We start from the raw sequence: 14795 nt of genomic DNA on the forward strand, positions 1-14795 counted from the left end.
CAGATGCCCGGGAGCTTATGTTCCAGTGAGAGATACATACAGTGAGCACTATAATTTCAGAGAGTGAAGAAAATAAAGCAGGGTATGAGGATGGAGGGTTAACTGCATGGGGAGTGTCTCTGATTGCTTCAGGAAAGATACCTCAGACATGACAGTTGCTCAGAGACCTGAAAAATTAGCTGAAATCAACCATTGGAAGACAGGGGAGAAGTGTGCAAGTTGAAACATGCTGTTTGAAAACAAGGAGGGCGGTGGGTTACAGCGTGGTGTCTAAGGGGAAGTGTGGCGGAAGGGATTAGGGGACTGGGCCAGGGAAGACAAGGAGGGTTTGTAGGTCACCGTCAGAGATATGGTTGCATTCCGAGGGTAATGGCAAACCGTGGAGGGGTTGGAGCAAAGGAGAAACGTGAAATGCTTTACTTTTTAAGAAAATCGGGGCATCTGAGTGGCTGTCAGTTGAGCATCCGACTTTGGCTCAGGTCATGATCTTGTATTTCATGAGGTCAAGCCCCACGTCGGGCTTGTTGCTGTCAGCACGGAGCCCGCTTTGGGTCCTTTGTCCCTATCTCTCTCTGCCCCTCCCCCACTCACACTGTGTCTCAAAAATAAACATCAAAGAAAGAAAGAAAATCATCGTGGTTGGGATGTGGGGAGTGGATTACTGGGGGGAAAATAAGACACTGAATAAGACATGGCACTAATCAGGAGGCTGTTCATGTGGGCTAGGTAAGAGGTCTGAACCAGGGTGGAGGTGACGGAAGGAAGCAGTGAGACGTGGTTGGATTCAGGGCATATTTAAGCATAGAGCAGCAGGACTTGCCAACGGACTGAGTCAGTGGAAGGAAAGGAATCACAAATCTCCAAAACTGACCCAAGCAACTAGGAAACTCTGCTTTTATCTAAGGTAGACAAACAGGAGAAGAAGTTGTGTATGTGGGGGCAGGGGGAAGGACAGTGGAAATCCATATTCTGTTTTATTTTATTTTATATTTTATTTTATTTTTTTAATTTTTTTTTCAACGTTTTTTATTTATTTTTGGGACAGAGAGAGACAGAGCATGAACGGGGGAGGGGCAGAGAGAGAGAGAGAGACACAGAATCGGAAACAGGCTCCAGGCTCCGAGCCATCAGCCCAGAGCCTGACGCGGGGCTCGAACTCACGGACCGCGAGATCGTGACCTGAGCCGAAGTCAGACGCTTAACCAACTGCGCCACCCAGGCGCCCCTTATTTTATATTTTAAAAATGTTTATTTTGAGAGAGAGAGAGCGAGTGTACACACACAAGTGGGGGAGGGGCAGAGAGAGAGAGAGGAAGAGAGAATCCGAAGCAGGCTCCAAGCTTTCAGCGCAGAGCCCTGTGGCAGAACCCAAGGCGGGGCTCGATTCTATGACCATGAGATCGTGACCTGGGCCAAAATCCAGAATCTGATGCTCCACTGACTGAGCCCCCCGGGTGCCCCTCAATACTCTGTTTTAGAAGCATTGAGTTTGAAATACCTTCACTCCTCACTCAGTTGGGGGTGTCGAGTAGGCAGTGGATGAGCAAGTCTGGGATATGAGGACACATCAGGGCTAGGGAGTAAATTTCATTCAGCAATTATTTATCATCTGTATGATAACACATCACTGTGGTGAGAGGTGATGCTGTGAATTTCCCATTCATTTCCAAGGACTTTGCATATGGTTTTCAGGAATGTCAAATGTTTAGGGTATAACATTCTGTTAAAATCTTGAAAGATTGGCAGATGGATACAGATGTTAGCCAGACGAATACAGATGTTAGAGAGGCGAGTTAGCCAGATGGATGTTCATTAACTGTCTTTGAGGGCAATAAGCAACTATCTGGGAAGTGATCCAAATGGGGAAAAGCAGGCAACATTGGATATAGTTTTGTGCTCAGCTGTTTTGTGTTTCAGTTTTGTAAGGATGAGGAGATGTTGTATACACTGGGAGGGATATCCCTCTAATAGCTCTTAAGAGGGAATACATTCTTCCTGTTGTTTTCTGTTCTTTTGAGAGGACTTCTCTACTTTTGGGGGTGGGGGGAATGTATTAGCGTTTGTGTTGCTTTGGCACTTTTCCAGATTCTTTCCTTTTCCTGATTGCTGTCGTAAAGTGAATTCCCCCCCCCCCCCCGTAAGAATAAAAACAATGTGACAAAGGAATGGAAAGCAATGGCTTCTCTTCCTGGCCTTCATGTCAGTTTCTCAAGCACTGGATATCTAAATCCCTTTATAATCTCAGAGATGATCTCACTACCAGGTATGGTTTAGCCTGTGGGACTTGATGCTTGAGTTCTTTCTGCCAGTGGCTAGCTGCTGACCTGAGCATAGTTATTTGACATCTCTGTGCCTCAGTTTCCTAAATGAGAAGGCGTGGTTTAGTATATTTCCTTTTGCTTTTCTATTCTATGACACAGTTGTTCTTGGTAAGCAATCTGGATACACCTACGAGAATAGATCTATAACTTTGAAATATAGGTGGTTATCTTATCTCACTCTTTTACTTCCAATGTCCCTCTTTCACTTAAGTTCCTACTCTATTACTCTCTGAAAATTGGAAAGATATTATATTAAAGAGTATTACATAGCTCTTTTACGCATTGGAAGTCCAACTAACGTGCAATATATTATTCTGTAGAATGTGTTTGTATGTGCCACATGACGGTTAGGGCATTCTATCAAAGCATCTATTTCTAAAGGTAATGGCAAAATCCTTCTTCTTCCAAGCTGAAATATTTAACCTTGGTAGATTCATAATAGGGATTTTAAAACAGTGTATAAGAAAGTTTCTAATTGTTCAACATTTGAACATGTGGTTTCTACAGAGGGAGAATTTGGGGGAAGGTATGTTATAAGATGAAATCTTATAGTGTTAGAGATTAAAGTGCTAAGATTCACAGTCCAGAAGAAAAGAAACACAGGGTGAGAATAGTGAGTAGATTTAAGGTGAGAAGACTTTCATAAACACCCAAGTTGTTATTACTCTCAGGCCATAGGATGTTTCCCTAAAAACACTGATATCTACTGAGCTGTATGAATTCTACCAATTAATACAAAACTATTTCAAAAATTTCTAAGAAAACCATTTTCAGATTTACAGAATTCAGGGATCCTGTTCTGTTGGTTCTCTGTACAGAATACTTTGCCATGCTCAACGAAAGGGTGTTTGTATTTGCTACCAGTCCTAAATGAAGATGTAGGTTATTACTAAAACTATTAGACATGCCTGAATGCAGGCATGTTGTAAAACCACCACAGAAACAAGCATGGGAGAGCCACAGACTGGAAGACCATGCAGCTAGGAGAGAAATGAGGAAACTCTCCATTCCATTATGGGAAGATTGCTGTGATATACAGTGGCCATACCCTCTATTGGCTATAATGAGGAACTTTCTCTCCTGGATTAACTTCTGGCTTTTGTTAGCAATCTCTGTATTTTGAAATGAAATTTAGTTAACCCATGGGGTAAAGATATCTGAACACTAGAATTTAAGGGACTTATTCACTAAATATCTTTATACACTTAGTATATGCTTAAAAAATAAGTACTGGTTTTAGGAGGTTCATTTCACTCCAAATATGTGTCTGATTTTTTGCGTAGATTTATGGAGAATGAATCAGGTCAGGAAACAAATCGCATTTTTTTTTCAAATTTTTTTTAACGTTTATTTATTTTGGGGACAGAGAGAGACAGAGCACGAACAGGGGAGGGGCAGAGAGAGAGGGAGACACAGAATCGGAAGCAGGCTCCAGGCTCTGAGCCATCAGCCCAGAGCCTGACGCGGGGCTTGAACTCACGAACCGTGAGATCGTGACCTGAGCTGAAGTCGGATGCTTAACCAACTGAGCCACCCAGGCGCCCCCAAATCGCATTTTTTGAAATCCAAGTCAGCACAGACACTGTAGTTGATCAAGTGGAGGAAGCAAATGTGGCTTATTCACTGTCAATACTTGAAGAGAGCACTAGTACCACAGATGAGATGCATTAATAGAATGAGGCAGGAATATTGCCTTAAGAGAAACAGAGAAATCAGGGCAAAAAGCTTTTGTAGTCCAGGAATTGGTCATTGGCAGGTCACTGGGCACTTCTTGCCAGCACCTCCAGTTAGGAGGCAGTGTTCTGATACAGCCCGAACGCCTGAGACCACGGAGGGAGAGGAAAACGACAGATTAATAGCTCGTAGTGGAATTCAGTACACATCATCAGCTGCTGTAGAAGAAGGCCTGGTTTGTCGTTGCCTGGGGCCTGCTGCGGGCACCACATAAACTCTTACAAGCAATGCTGGAGGCATTAGGATGCAGATTGATCTTGGTTCCAAGCTGATACTACAACCACACTCAATAACGTGTGGCTGTTCTAGAGCTGCTGCGGAGGGAGGGGTTAACGGTAACAGGATAGAGAAAGGTTGCAGTATTGGAGGAAAGCTAAATTGTGCTAGAGTGAGTCCACTGCTACCCTCCTCTCCCCTCTGCCCACCCTGCACCCCTGACCCTCGCTCTGCCTTAGTCAGATTTAGATGCCTTCTTCTGTGCTCGAGAAGCCCCCGCGCACATCCTTCTCAGAGCGCTTACCGCACCAAGTTGTACTTCAGTTTCACTGCCTTTTTCCATGTTAAGAACATGAGCTCTTTGACCTCTGGAACCAGTCTCATTCCCCATGGTGTCCCCGACGGGCACCTAGCACGGTGCCTGGTGCATAATGGATGCTTGTGACCCACTGAATGCTCACTAACTTCTGGGAACCCACTGTAGAGTGCCTGACTGGCTGCTACTTTTCTCCTGGGTATTGCTGAAGGCCTCTTGACTTTGTCTGGCATCACAACTTATAGCGGGGCTTCCTATCACACGTCCGCAGTCACAACACTAGGATTTCCCCGGAGGAGCAGTTCGACTTAGAAAATAAGCAAACTGATGTAGTAGGTGTGGGCATGCACATTTCTTATGATAAATTCACCCCAACTTCCTAGCTCCCTAAGCTTTTGATTCTTCTCCTGCGCCATGCTAGGGATGTTCTGACATCACAGTGCCATGAAAGGTAAGGCCAAGTCTCACCAGCAGACAAGTAAACTGATAGAGAGCTACTTGCAGCCTTAAAACAAACATGGAACCCAGAACATCTGACGAGCACACCCGTATGATTAAATTTGGCTCAGCTCAGTGTTATATTCCATCCTCTTTGGTTTAACACCCTTAGGATTTCCCCCCACACATATTCTCCAAGTTTCTGGCAGTATATATTTTCAAAACCTTGCAAGTCTCTTGATGTATATAGGCTGCTTCTTCCTGAGTCACGCTTTCTACTTGTACCTCCTGGAACATGTTGAGATCTGAGCTTCGTTACGTGTCTTGAGACAACAACAGATGAGAATGCATCTTCAGGAGAATGACTGTCCACTTGTGAGACAACTACTTCAGGGGAGGTTGGGGCAGTGTTCCTGTCAAGGAAGGCTCATCTCTTCGGACTCGGAGGAAGAGTTGCTTTCCACTCACCAGGGAGGCTCACAGTAACTCAGGGATTCATATTCTCAGCTCTGTTTGGCGACAACCAGATGGCCCATTCCGTGTTTCCGAGGTCCACTCCTTTGCAGTCAATGCCCCAGCTTTCACGTGACAGCTTGGTAAGGCTGTGAATTCATGTGGTGTTCTAATTTTGCAGTCTACACAATTAAATTTGTGTTTGATTTCCAGCAGTATAAGCCCTGTGACAATTAGAAACAGGTGATACTTTCAGGGCTACGATAGAAGTGCTCCGACCATGACTTGAGCTGAGAGTTTCAAGACCTGAGCTGCTCGTTTTCTTTCTATAAAGGCTCCCAATGTATTCAGGGGAATCCATCCCACATCACAATCCATATAGGAGTTGTTACGGCCATGATGGTCAACTGAAGGAGCCACAAACATCACAGTCATCTTCAGGGGATAATCTGATTCATCAGGATGCCACTGCAAGCCACCCATTAGTATCATACCGCGTCCCACTGGTAGAGGAGCTCAACACTGCTTTCGAGCCCAAGGCAGGACCAAACCATTTCTTCAATCCTATTTTTGAGGGTCAGTTTCCTGGGATTATTCTTGGCATGAATAGTTAGGAGCTGAAGAGAGACACCACAGAAGAGAATATAATTAGGTATGGATTTTTAATTGTTAATTAGGTATGAAGTTGTGAAAATACTATTCCGAGGTGTCAAGTGGGTATCGAACGCGGGAAATACCTACCACAGAGTCTAGGGCTGAGAGAACAGAGGGGAGGGATTGGAATTAGTAAGATGTAATAATTTAGAGGCGGGGTCCTGCAGAAATGAAACAGGACTTCTGAGAGACACGGGCCAGCTGGAGCTGATGCCTCTGAGCTCTGGAGAAAGACTTCATGCCCCCGAGGAAAGGGCTGCAAGTCCCTTCTTCCTCCAACCATCCAGGCTTCCTTTATCGCCTCCTGTTTACAGAATACAGCCTGCAGCCAGCTGGCAAAACCACGCTGTGGTTTGCAGAGTTCCAGCGCCAGCATGACAAAGCAGAGAAGGGGAGATTTGGAGCAAAGAGTCAGTAACCTAATAAGTAGCACATTTACCTTCCATTCTGACTTCAGCCGAATGGATCCATGGCTCTGCAAGAACCCAAGAGTCTCCCGGAATAGTTTTATTCCTTTGGTTTCACAGAGGGGAGGAACACAAGCTGGTCTTCCCTTTCTGGGTGCTGAACTGGACTGGAGAGATTTTACCCGAGAAGCAGAGATAACCAATACCAGCCAGGCTCACGCCCTCCCTGATGCATGTTCTCCCCAAAGATCCTAAGGAGGGGAAAAAACCAGCCAGGCTTGATCCTTTATATTTTTCTTGGTCATCCGGTGGGTTTACAGAGTAATAATGGTTCCTTTGGAGTGTTTCAGGAGTGTTTCACATATGCCTTGTGATCCATATTCTTTGATATCGTCTCTCTTAAGAGTCTCAGTTTTTCTATGAAGTTTTTATTATCATGAATGGATTCTTTTTCATACTCTGTCCTATTTTTTTTATTTTCCCTGTCTTCCCTCTCCTTCTCTACTTCCTCTTTAGCTCAGATCTGATTCTTGTCTAGGTGTTTCTACGGAATCCTCAGTAGTTCTTACGTTTTCTGCCTGTATGAAATGATTGAGCGAAAGAGACAACTGTTATCTTGGAGAAACCTCTGGGAGAGAAGTCCGCTCCTGACTTTTCTGAAGGCTGTATAAAAATCTATTCAAAAGTTAGAATCTCTAGGCTGCAGTTTTCTCTCCCATGAGATGAAGAAATTAGACACTGTAATTCCTAATATTGCTTGATTTTCTAACATGGTACAACTCTGGAACTTTGAGAGAGTTTTCAGGATTGGGGACTACTGGTCTAACAAATACTGCTCACATGGAAGGGAAAAAAAAAAAGATTTTTCACTTAGGCAAACCCCATAGAGAAACTGACCGTTGTTTAAGTAGCAAGACTCTTCTGGGTGCCTGGGTGGCTTAGTTGGTTGAGTGTCTGACTTCGGCTTAGGTCATGATCTCCCAGTTCGTGGGTTCGAGCCCCACATTGGATTCTGTGCTGACAGCTCAAAGCCTGGAGGCTGCTTCGAATTCTGTCTCCCTCTCTCTCTCTCTCTGCTCTTCCCCTGCCTGTGTTCTCTCTCTCTCTCTCTCAAAAATAAATAAAAGCAAAAAAGTGACAAGACTCTTTCACAATGAAGACTTTTTGTGACTCTCAATATCTAATGATCCTGAGTTCTGAGATTACAGTGGATTTTTATCCAGGGCAGAAATTTGAAATAGGTATGATAGTTGTCATCTGTTGACTTTTAAAGTGAAAAGAGGACAAACAATCTACATTGCCAATTGCTGCGGGTTTACTAACTGTGGAATTTATCTCTGGAGTTAAAAGTCCCTTGGGGCGCCTGGGTGGCTCAGTCGGTTAAGTGTCCAACTTTGGCTCAGGTCATGATTTCACGGTTTGTGAGTTCGAGCCCCATGCCAGGCTCTGTGCTGACAGTTCAGAGCCTGGAGCCTGCTTCTGATTCTGTGTCTCCCTCTCTCTCTGCCCCTCCCCGACTCATGCTCTGTCTCTCTCTGTCTCGGAAATAAATAAACATTAAAAAAAATTTAAAAAAAGTCCCTTACAAAAGGAGATGGAGTTGGAGGTGAAGGTTTTCTTGGGGCCAAAGTACAAGACATATCTCTGCCAGCTTAGGGCTGAGGTCATGGACAGAAGATTGAGACAATAAGCCTGGAAGCACTGTTTTGTGGAACAATTAGGCTGCAGCATCTGTCGTTCTATTTGATCTCTTGGATTGATTCCATCTAGCTGGTGGGCCAGGCCAATGTCCCCTGACTACCTCACCTCCATCAGTATATGATTTGGAGGGTATTCTGTGTAGAAGAGACCTTTTTTTTAGTGAAGCTTATTCATGTGTTAGCACCCCAGGTCCTCTTCAAGGAGAGCAGCAGTAATATACTTAGTGTTGTTTTCCCAAGAGAAATAGATGTATCTCATAAATTTCAGTGATTCACTCGTCCATCCATCCATCCATCCATCCGTCCGCACAGTGAATATTCAGTGAGCTTCTATCCTAGACCAGGCACTGTGCAGGTGCTGGTGAATCAGTCCCGGACAAGCCAGATATGCCTCTGTCCTCATGGAGCTTACAGCCTCTCCCATCTTAAATTTCTGATCCTCGCTTGTTCTTCTTTTCCCCTCCTTCTACTTTTCAAGCCTCCAAATGATTCAAGCATATTTTTGTCATAATTGGAAGCTTTCTTTTTTCAACAGGTTAAAAATTACATAGTACAAATCTTAGTGAAAACATTCACAGGGGTTTGTTGACCGTGATGTACTTTAAATGCTTTTTTAAGGTCCCCTATTGGGATTTTTAGATTCCTTTGAGCGAAGCCTTTGCCCTATTGGAGTAGATGGGCTTTGCTGGCCTTTTATGTACGCTGCAGTGTGCAGCCGCCTCCCTCACCCTCAGTACACTTGTTTCCTCTGTGAAATTTTCTTGTCTTTGAATTTCTTTTCTGTCATACTGCATAAGATGGAGACCGGGAATCATGGGAGAACTGCTTCATGTGACTTTATAACTCAGGAAAAAGGCAAGAGAGGAAAATTGCTTTTAATAATAATGCTAATAATTATGAAAAACAATATTTATTATTAAGCACCAGGCAGTTTGTCTAGCATTTCTAGTGAGGTATGTATTCATTTTCCCAGAACAATATCTTCTTTATTGAAAGCTGATAAAAGAATCTGCAAATTGCAAGGGCTCCGACGTGTATATTTGACTCATTGTTCCTTTAACCCATTTTTTTTCTTGATTAATACCTTACAAGTCACTCTGGACCAACCTCAAATTCTTTCAAAGATTTAAAGCTATTTTTATAATGTAAGACATCTATAGCTTCTTTTCAAGTTCAGTATTTGGCGGTGTTCTGGCATAAGCCTCCCAGAAACGTATTGTCATTTCAAAGTGGCCCTTTTCAGAGCCTTGACTGCTGCAGAAATTCAGCTTATTATGAATCCTTTAAATGAATAACACTTATTGCTAGTCATTTGCTAGTTAAAAAAGATCTATATGATAAACCTCAAGGATGCCAGGTGGTGATTTGTGGATTTTAAACATACCATAGTGTGCTATGCTTTAAAAATACCACAGAGTTCAGAATCTAATTCAGTGGATAGAAATCTCTACTTCAAAAATGGCTCTTTTCATGATTAGCTTTTGCGGTTGTATTTTATAGTATCACAGAAGCCTCTCGAAATATCAGTTCTCTTTAGTGGGGCTTCAAACATGAATCGTGTGTTGAGGTGTAGGCCTTTCTAGATGTCCTAAGATACTACCTTTCCTTAAAAGGGTCTCCTATGCCTATAATTGAGGCAGCTACAGAGTGGGGTTAGGCAGTCCCTTTAGAAATCTCATTCCAGAGTAGTATATCTAGATGCTTTTTCTTAAATTTCTACAACAAATATATACTTCTGGTAGATGAGCATAGTTCTGAAATTGGGCTACTACACTTTACCCAATCAGGCAATCTTAGGACTCTTAAACTGTGTGTGTGTGTGTGTGTGTGTGTGTGGTATGTGTGTGTGCACATATTCCGGGAATTTTCAAACACACACAAAAGTAGATAGAACAAAATGACCTTCTATGTTACTATATTTTTACTCATTATCAACATTTTGCTAATCTTGTTTCATCTATTAACCCATTTTTTTCTTAGGGCATTTAAACTAAGTTCCGGATGTATTTTTTACCCATAAATACTTAAGCGCATTTCCTAGATTTTTTTTTTATTTAAAACAATTTTTTTTAATGTTTATATATTTTTGACAGAGAGGCAGAGTGTGAGCAGATGAGAGGCAGAGAGAGAGGGAGACACAGAATTTGAAACAGGCTCCGGGCTCTGGACTGTTAGCACAGAGCCTGACGCAGGGCTTGAACCCATGAACCAACCGTGAGATCATGACCTGAGCCGAAGTTGGACACAACTAACTGAGCCACCCAGGCGCCCCGTTTTTAACGTTAAAAATTTGAGATAAAAAAATGTTAAGTGTATTTTTATTTTTGTTTTGTGTCTGAAATTAGCATTGTTCCATTCCAACTGGCTTTGTTCCATGTTGATAAGTTCAGTTTTCCTAGGTTCACTTTTGTGTCTCCTTAAACTGCCACCAAAACTATTTTGTTCTTGTCACGGCCAGCAGTTGTATAGTGGTCCCTTTATAAACACTGAATGGCAACTGCATAGTTTATGTGTATGCGTAAGTGATTTTAAAACCTTTCTCTCACTGACTATTTCTCTTTCTTGGTAAACAGATCATTAGTTGTAAGATTCTTACTTTAGGCATGAATCATCCCTTTCCTATTACAAGCTCTGTGACTTATGAGGGAACAGAGTGGGTATGTTGAGTATAGGTTAGTAAAAGAAAACTGGATCGTTTGGATAGACCGAGGCAAGCATGATTTGGATTTTATTGGAGTTAAGAATTCTTCCACTTCACAATGTAGGCCCATGTGTGTTTGCGCTCAGAAGCCAGGATAAGGTGGCTAGCTTTATAAACATAAATACAAGAGTAAGGACATTTTTGATAGTTTCTGCTTTACTTCTATTGCTTATATGCTCAAACCCTTCATAATACCGTTGGCCCTGATTCAGTGACTGATGCTCTTTCCAGCGGAACTCCCCCCTCCATATACAGCCATCGCCAGTCCTGATGCCACTGGTATTCCAGTAATTAACTGCCGCGTGTGCCAGTCTCTCATCAACTTGGATGGCAAGCTTCACCAGCATGTGGTTAAGTGCACGGTTTGCAATGAAGCTACGGTAAGTGGGGGTTTCCATTAATAAAACATAAAGTATTGTCTGACATCTTCTCTTTAAAGGAAGTACTCCACTAATGTTACTTAAAGGTAGACGTGCACTGGATAGAGATACAACCATATTTTCTCATCCTTTCTTTCTTCTCTCTACTCCTCTTCCATCATACAAGGATGTGCCCAGGTATTTAAGGTTAATTCCATTATGAACATTTCATGGTGAATTTAAGCATAATGCCATCTGGCTCTTTACTTTCTAACATGAGACTGACCCTCTACAGATGTTTACAATTATCCTCAGTGTCTATCCACGTCACAACTAAATCCATTTTGATTTTCGCAAAAATGAGGATATATATATATATATATATATATACACACACACACACACACACACACACACACACACCAAGGTTCACTTCACATGTGGACTTTGTACTTACTATGTGGAAGATTATTTAAATTTGCTCTATGTCTATAGGATGTTTGTATGGTTTTTCTGGGTTTAAGATTATGCATGTAGTATCGATATCTGTGCCAAAGTGTTTATAAATAGCTTGATATTTTATTCTACTTGCTTGATAGTAATTTAGTGAAACGTTCAAAAAACTTGAAGGGTGTATTGTTTTTTTTTTTTTTAAATGAACCTTGAGAAAAGCAACTAAATTTTAAGTACAATTTTGAAACTTTCAAGTAATGAACTGACAAAGTGTATACTGGTTAAATAGATTCCTACTTTCATGGTTAGGCTTTATTTTTAAAATTTCAATCTTTGTTGGGATGAGCACTGGGTGTTGTATGGAATCCAATTTGACAATAAGTTATACTAAAAAATAAAATTTCAATCTCTCTCAAAGTTTGCAATTAAATGTTAATTTAGTTGTTGGTACCTGCATATTTTTCCTTTTTAGAAAAGTCTGAAAAAAAGTCAGCCAGAGATTACCGTGTCTCTGTAAAGCATAAAACACGCACACTGGGCATTATTATGTGTTTTATAGAAAAGTCATAAAATAAAACCTTAAGGCTTGAAGCAATATGTTTCATTGTAAATATATATTTTTATAAGGGACATCATTTGGAGATAAACTTTATTGTGTAAATAGAGGTGATACCTACAAAACCAGCTATTTCCTTTTTAAGTTGAACACCCACTAGCAAACTTAGCATCAACCTCATTTGTGCTGCTTTTAGAGTTAGCAACCAAATTAAGAGTTGTTAGACATAGATGGCAATTAAAAAAAATACCAGTACCTTAAAGGTTTCTTTGGATTCGATGTTCCTGTTGATTTTTTTTCCTATTCCACCACTGACGCAAACTTTTGTTCTTTAATGACTAGAAAAAAAGTTTTAGAGCTTTATATTTACCCTTGGAAGTAAACAGAGCAGACTATGGGTTTCGTCAACAGCCTCAGTCTGGCTTCTTACAAGTGAGGAGTTCATGATACCAGAACAGTAGGATTTGGGTACAAATAAACTACTTCTGGACATAAGGAAATTCGTGCTGACATTTTTGTATCATTATTGCTCCTGTTAAGTAATGTAAATAATTGTCAGTATCCTAGAGAAAATGAGTAGTATCTAACTAGATTGCCTTGTGTGGAGTCAGTCATACTACAGGGGAGGAAAAGGAGGGGAAAATGTGTGTGAGGAGTGCTTTAAGAGATGACTTCCCAATGTTGGCAATGTAACTTGATCTTAAATTTATGAAGAGGTATTAGGCAGCCAGCAGCTTCTCTGGAGAAATTCTAGGTTAAAAAGAACAGACAAACGGACCAGAGTCCAACAGAGCCACTCCTTCTATTCACTGTCACTATCCCCTGCTCAGTTTCACTGGGGTTCATTCTCCTCATGTCACCTAAAACAGGGTATCAGTGTGTCTGTTCTCCTGGGCAGTCACCTCTGATAGGAACCTGATATTCCTGAGGAGATTCAAAAAATGAAACAACAAAACAAAACAAAACAAAACCAGGCTAACATAAGTCCTTCTTTCGGTAGCTAGAATTGGGAAAGGAAGTAGAAAGTGGGAGGAGAGAAAATATGGACAAATTTTAACAAGACTTAGAAAATACAGAATTTAAAGCTAAGGGAGAAGCAATTTCTAGGGCAAGGTAATGGAAAAGTTGAGAAGTCCTGGAGGAAGAGCGGAACTAATTGGCTGAGTGATTGATTAAGGAGTCTGAGATCTGGAGGCTGACGGACTAGAGGGACTGGGGTTTGAATCCTAGCTCTGCCACTTGAGAGCTATCTATCCTTGGGATTTATCTTTTCCACACTTGGTTTCCTCACGTAGAGTGGTAAAATAATAATACCTACCTAATAGGGTTGCTCTTGGGATTACAGGGGCAAAGTGCCCAGCACTGCATCTGGCACATACAAGTTCATTTTGCTAAGTAAGAATTCTAAAACTTATGCATCAGGGCAGTGTCACCCCCGTTTCCCAGCAGATCAGACATGACAAGCCATGAGCTGGCACTAAGGACTAGTGCTTAAAATTGTCTAATTCAGTTGCCTTGTTTTGTAGACAAGGGAACTGGGGTCTACAGGTAAGGTGGGAATAAAATATAAAAAAAGCTGGTAGGGGCCTTTGGGTGGCTCAGTCAGTTAAGTGGCCAACTTCAGCTCAGGTCATGATCTTACGGTCCTTGAGTTTGAGCCCTGCATTGGGTTCTGTGCTGTCGTGACAGCTCAGAGCCTGGAACCTGCTTCAGATCTCCCTCTCTCTGTATCTCCCCCTCTCTCTGCTCTTCCTTTGTTCATGCTCTATCTCTCTCTCTCAAAAAATAAACATTAAAAAAATTTTAAGAAAAACTTGTCATTTGCCAAGTACACGTTTATTTAATGGTAGAATTTGGATGTATAGATAAATTAACCCAAGTTCTGGTTTTCTTGATATTTAAATTTTTTTAATGTTTATTTATTATTGAGAAACAGAGAGAGACAGAACATGAGCATGGGGAGGGACAGAGACAAGGGGAGACACAGAATTGGAAGCAGGCTCCAGGTTCTGAGCTGTCAGCGCAGACAGAGCCTGACGTGGGGCTCGAACTCACAAACCATGAGATTATGACCTGAGCTGAATTTGGATGCTTAACTGACTGAACCACCCAGGCACCCCTGGTTTTCTTGATATTTTAGATTGAATAGTAACACATTCTGGATGTTTATAACTTTGGGATATTCAGATTTTCAGATTTTATCTGTAATATAGCTTAATAAATTATTGATGACTTATTGTTAATTTTTATATATTTCTAACAAGGTTGTTTCCTTAAATTTTTAAATCTTTTTTTGAAATATGTCACAGATTTGAAATTATGTTACAAAAATAATAGTACATATTATGTACAGAGAATTCCCACACATTCTGTACCCACATTCCCCAAATGTGTTAATATTTTGTCACATTCACTTTCTCTCTTTAAATAAATAATCTTTTCTTTCTTTCTTTCTTTCTTTCTTTCTTTCTTTCTTTCTTTCTTTCT

At 41.4% G+C, this 14795-nt stretch overlaps 1 protein-coding gene across 2 annotated transcripts in view; it reads left to right on the forward strand.

The window, feature by feature from the left end:
* Window positions 1–14795, forward strand: part of PIP4P2 (phosphatidylinositol-4,5-bisphosphate 4-phosphatase 2) — a 52857-nt gene that overhangs the window by 9521 nt on the left and 28541 nt on the right. For both annotated transcript variants that reach the window (XM_049633598.1, XM_049633599.1), the window contains exon 2: window positions 11172–11320. In XM_049633598.1, the coding sequence (XP_049489555.1) occupies window positions 11172–11320 (149 nt within the window). The remainder of the gene's footprint in view (window positions 1–11171; window positions 11321–14795) is intronic.

Source organism: Panthera uncia, chromosome F2, assembly GCF_023721935.1.
Source record: "Panthera uncia isolate 11264 chromosome F2, Puncia_PCG_1.0, whole genome shotgun sequence".
Lineage (NCBI taxonomy): Eukaryota > Metazoa > Chordata > Mammalia > Carnivora > Felidae > Panthera > Panthera uncia.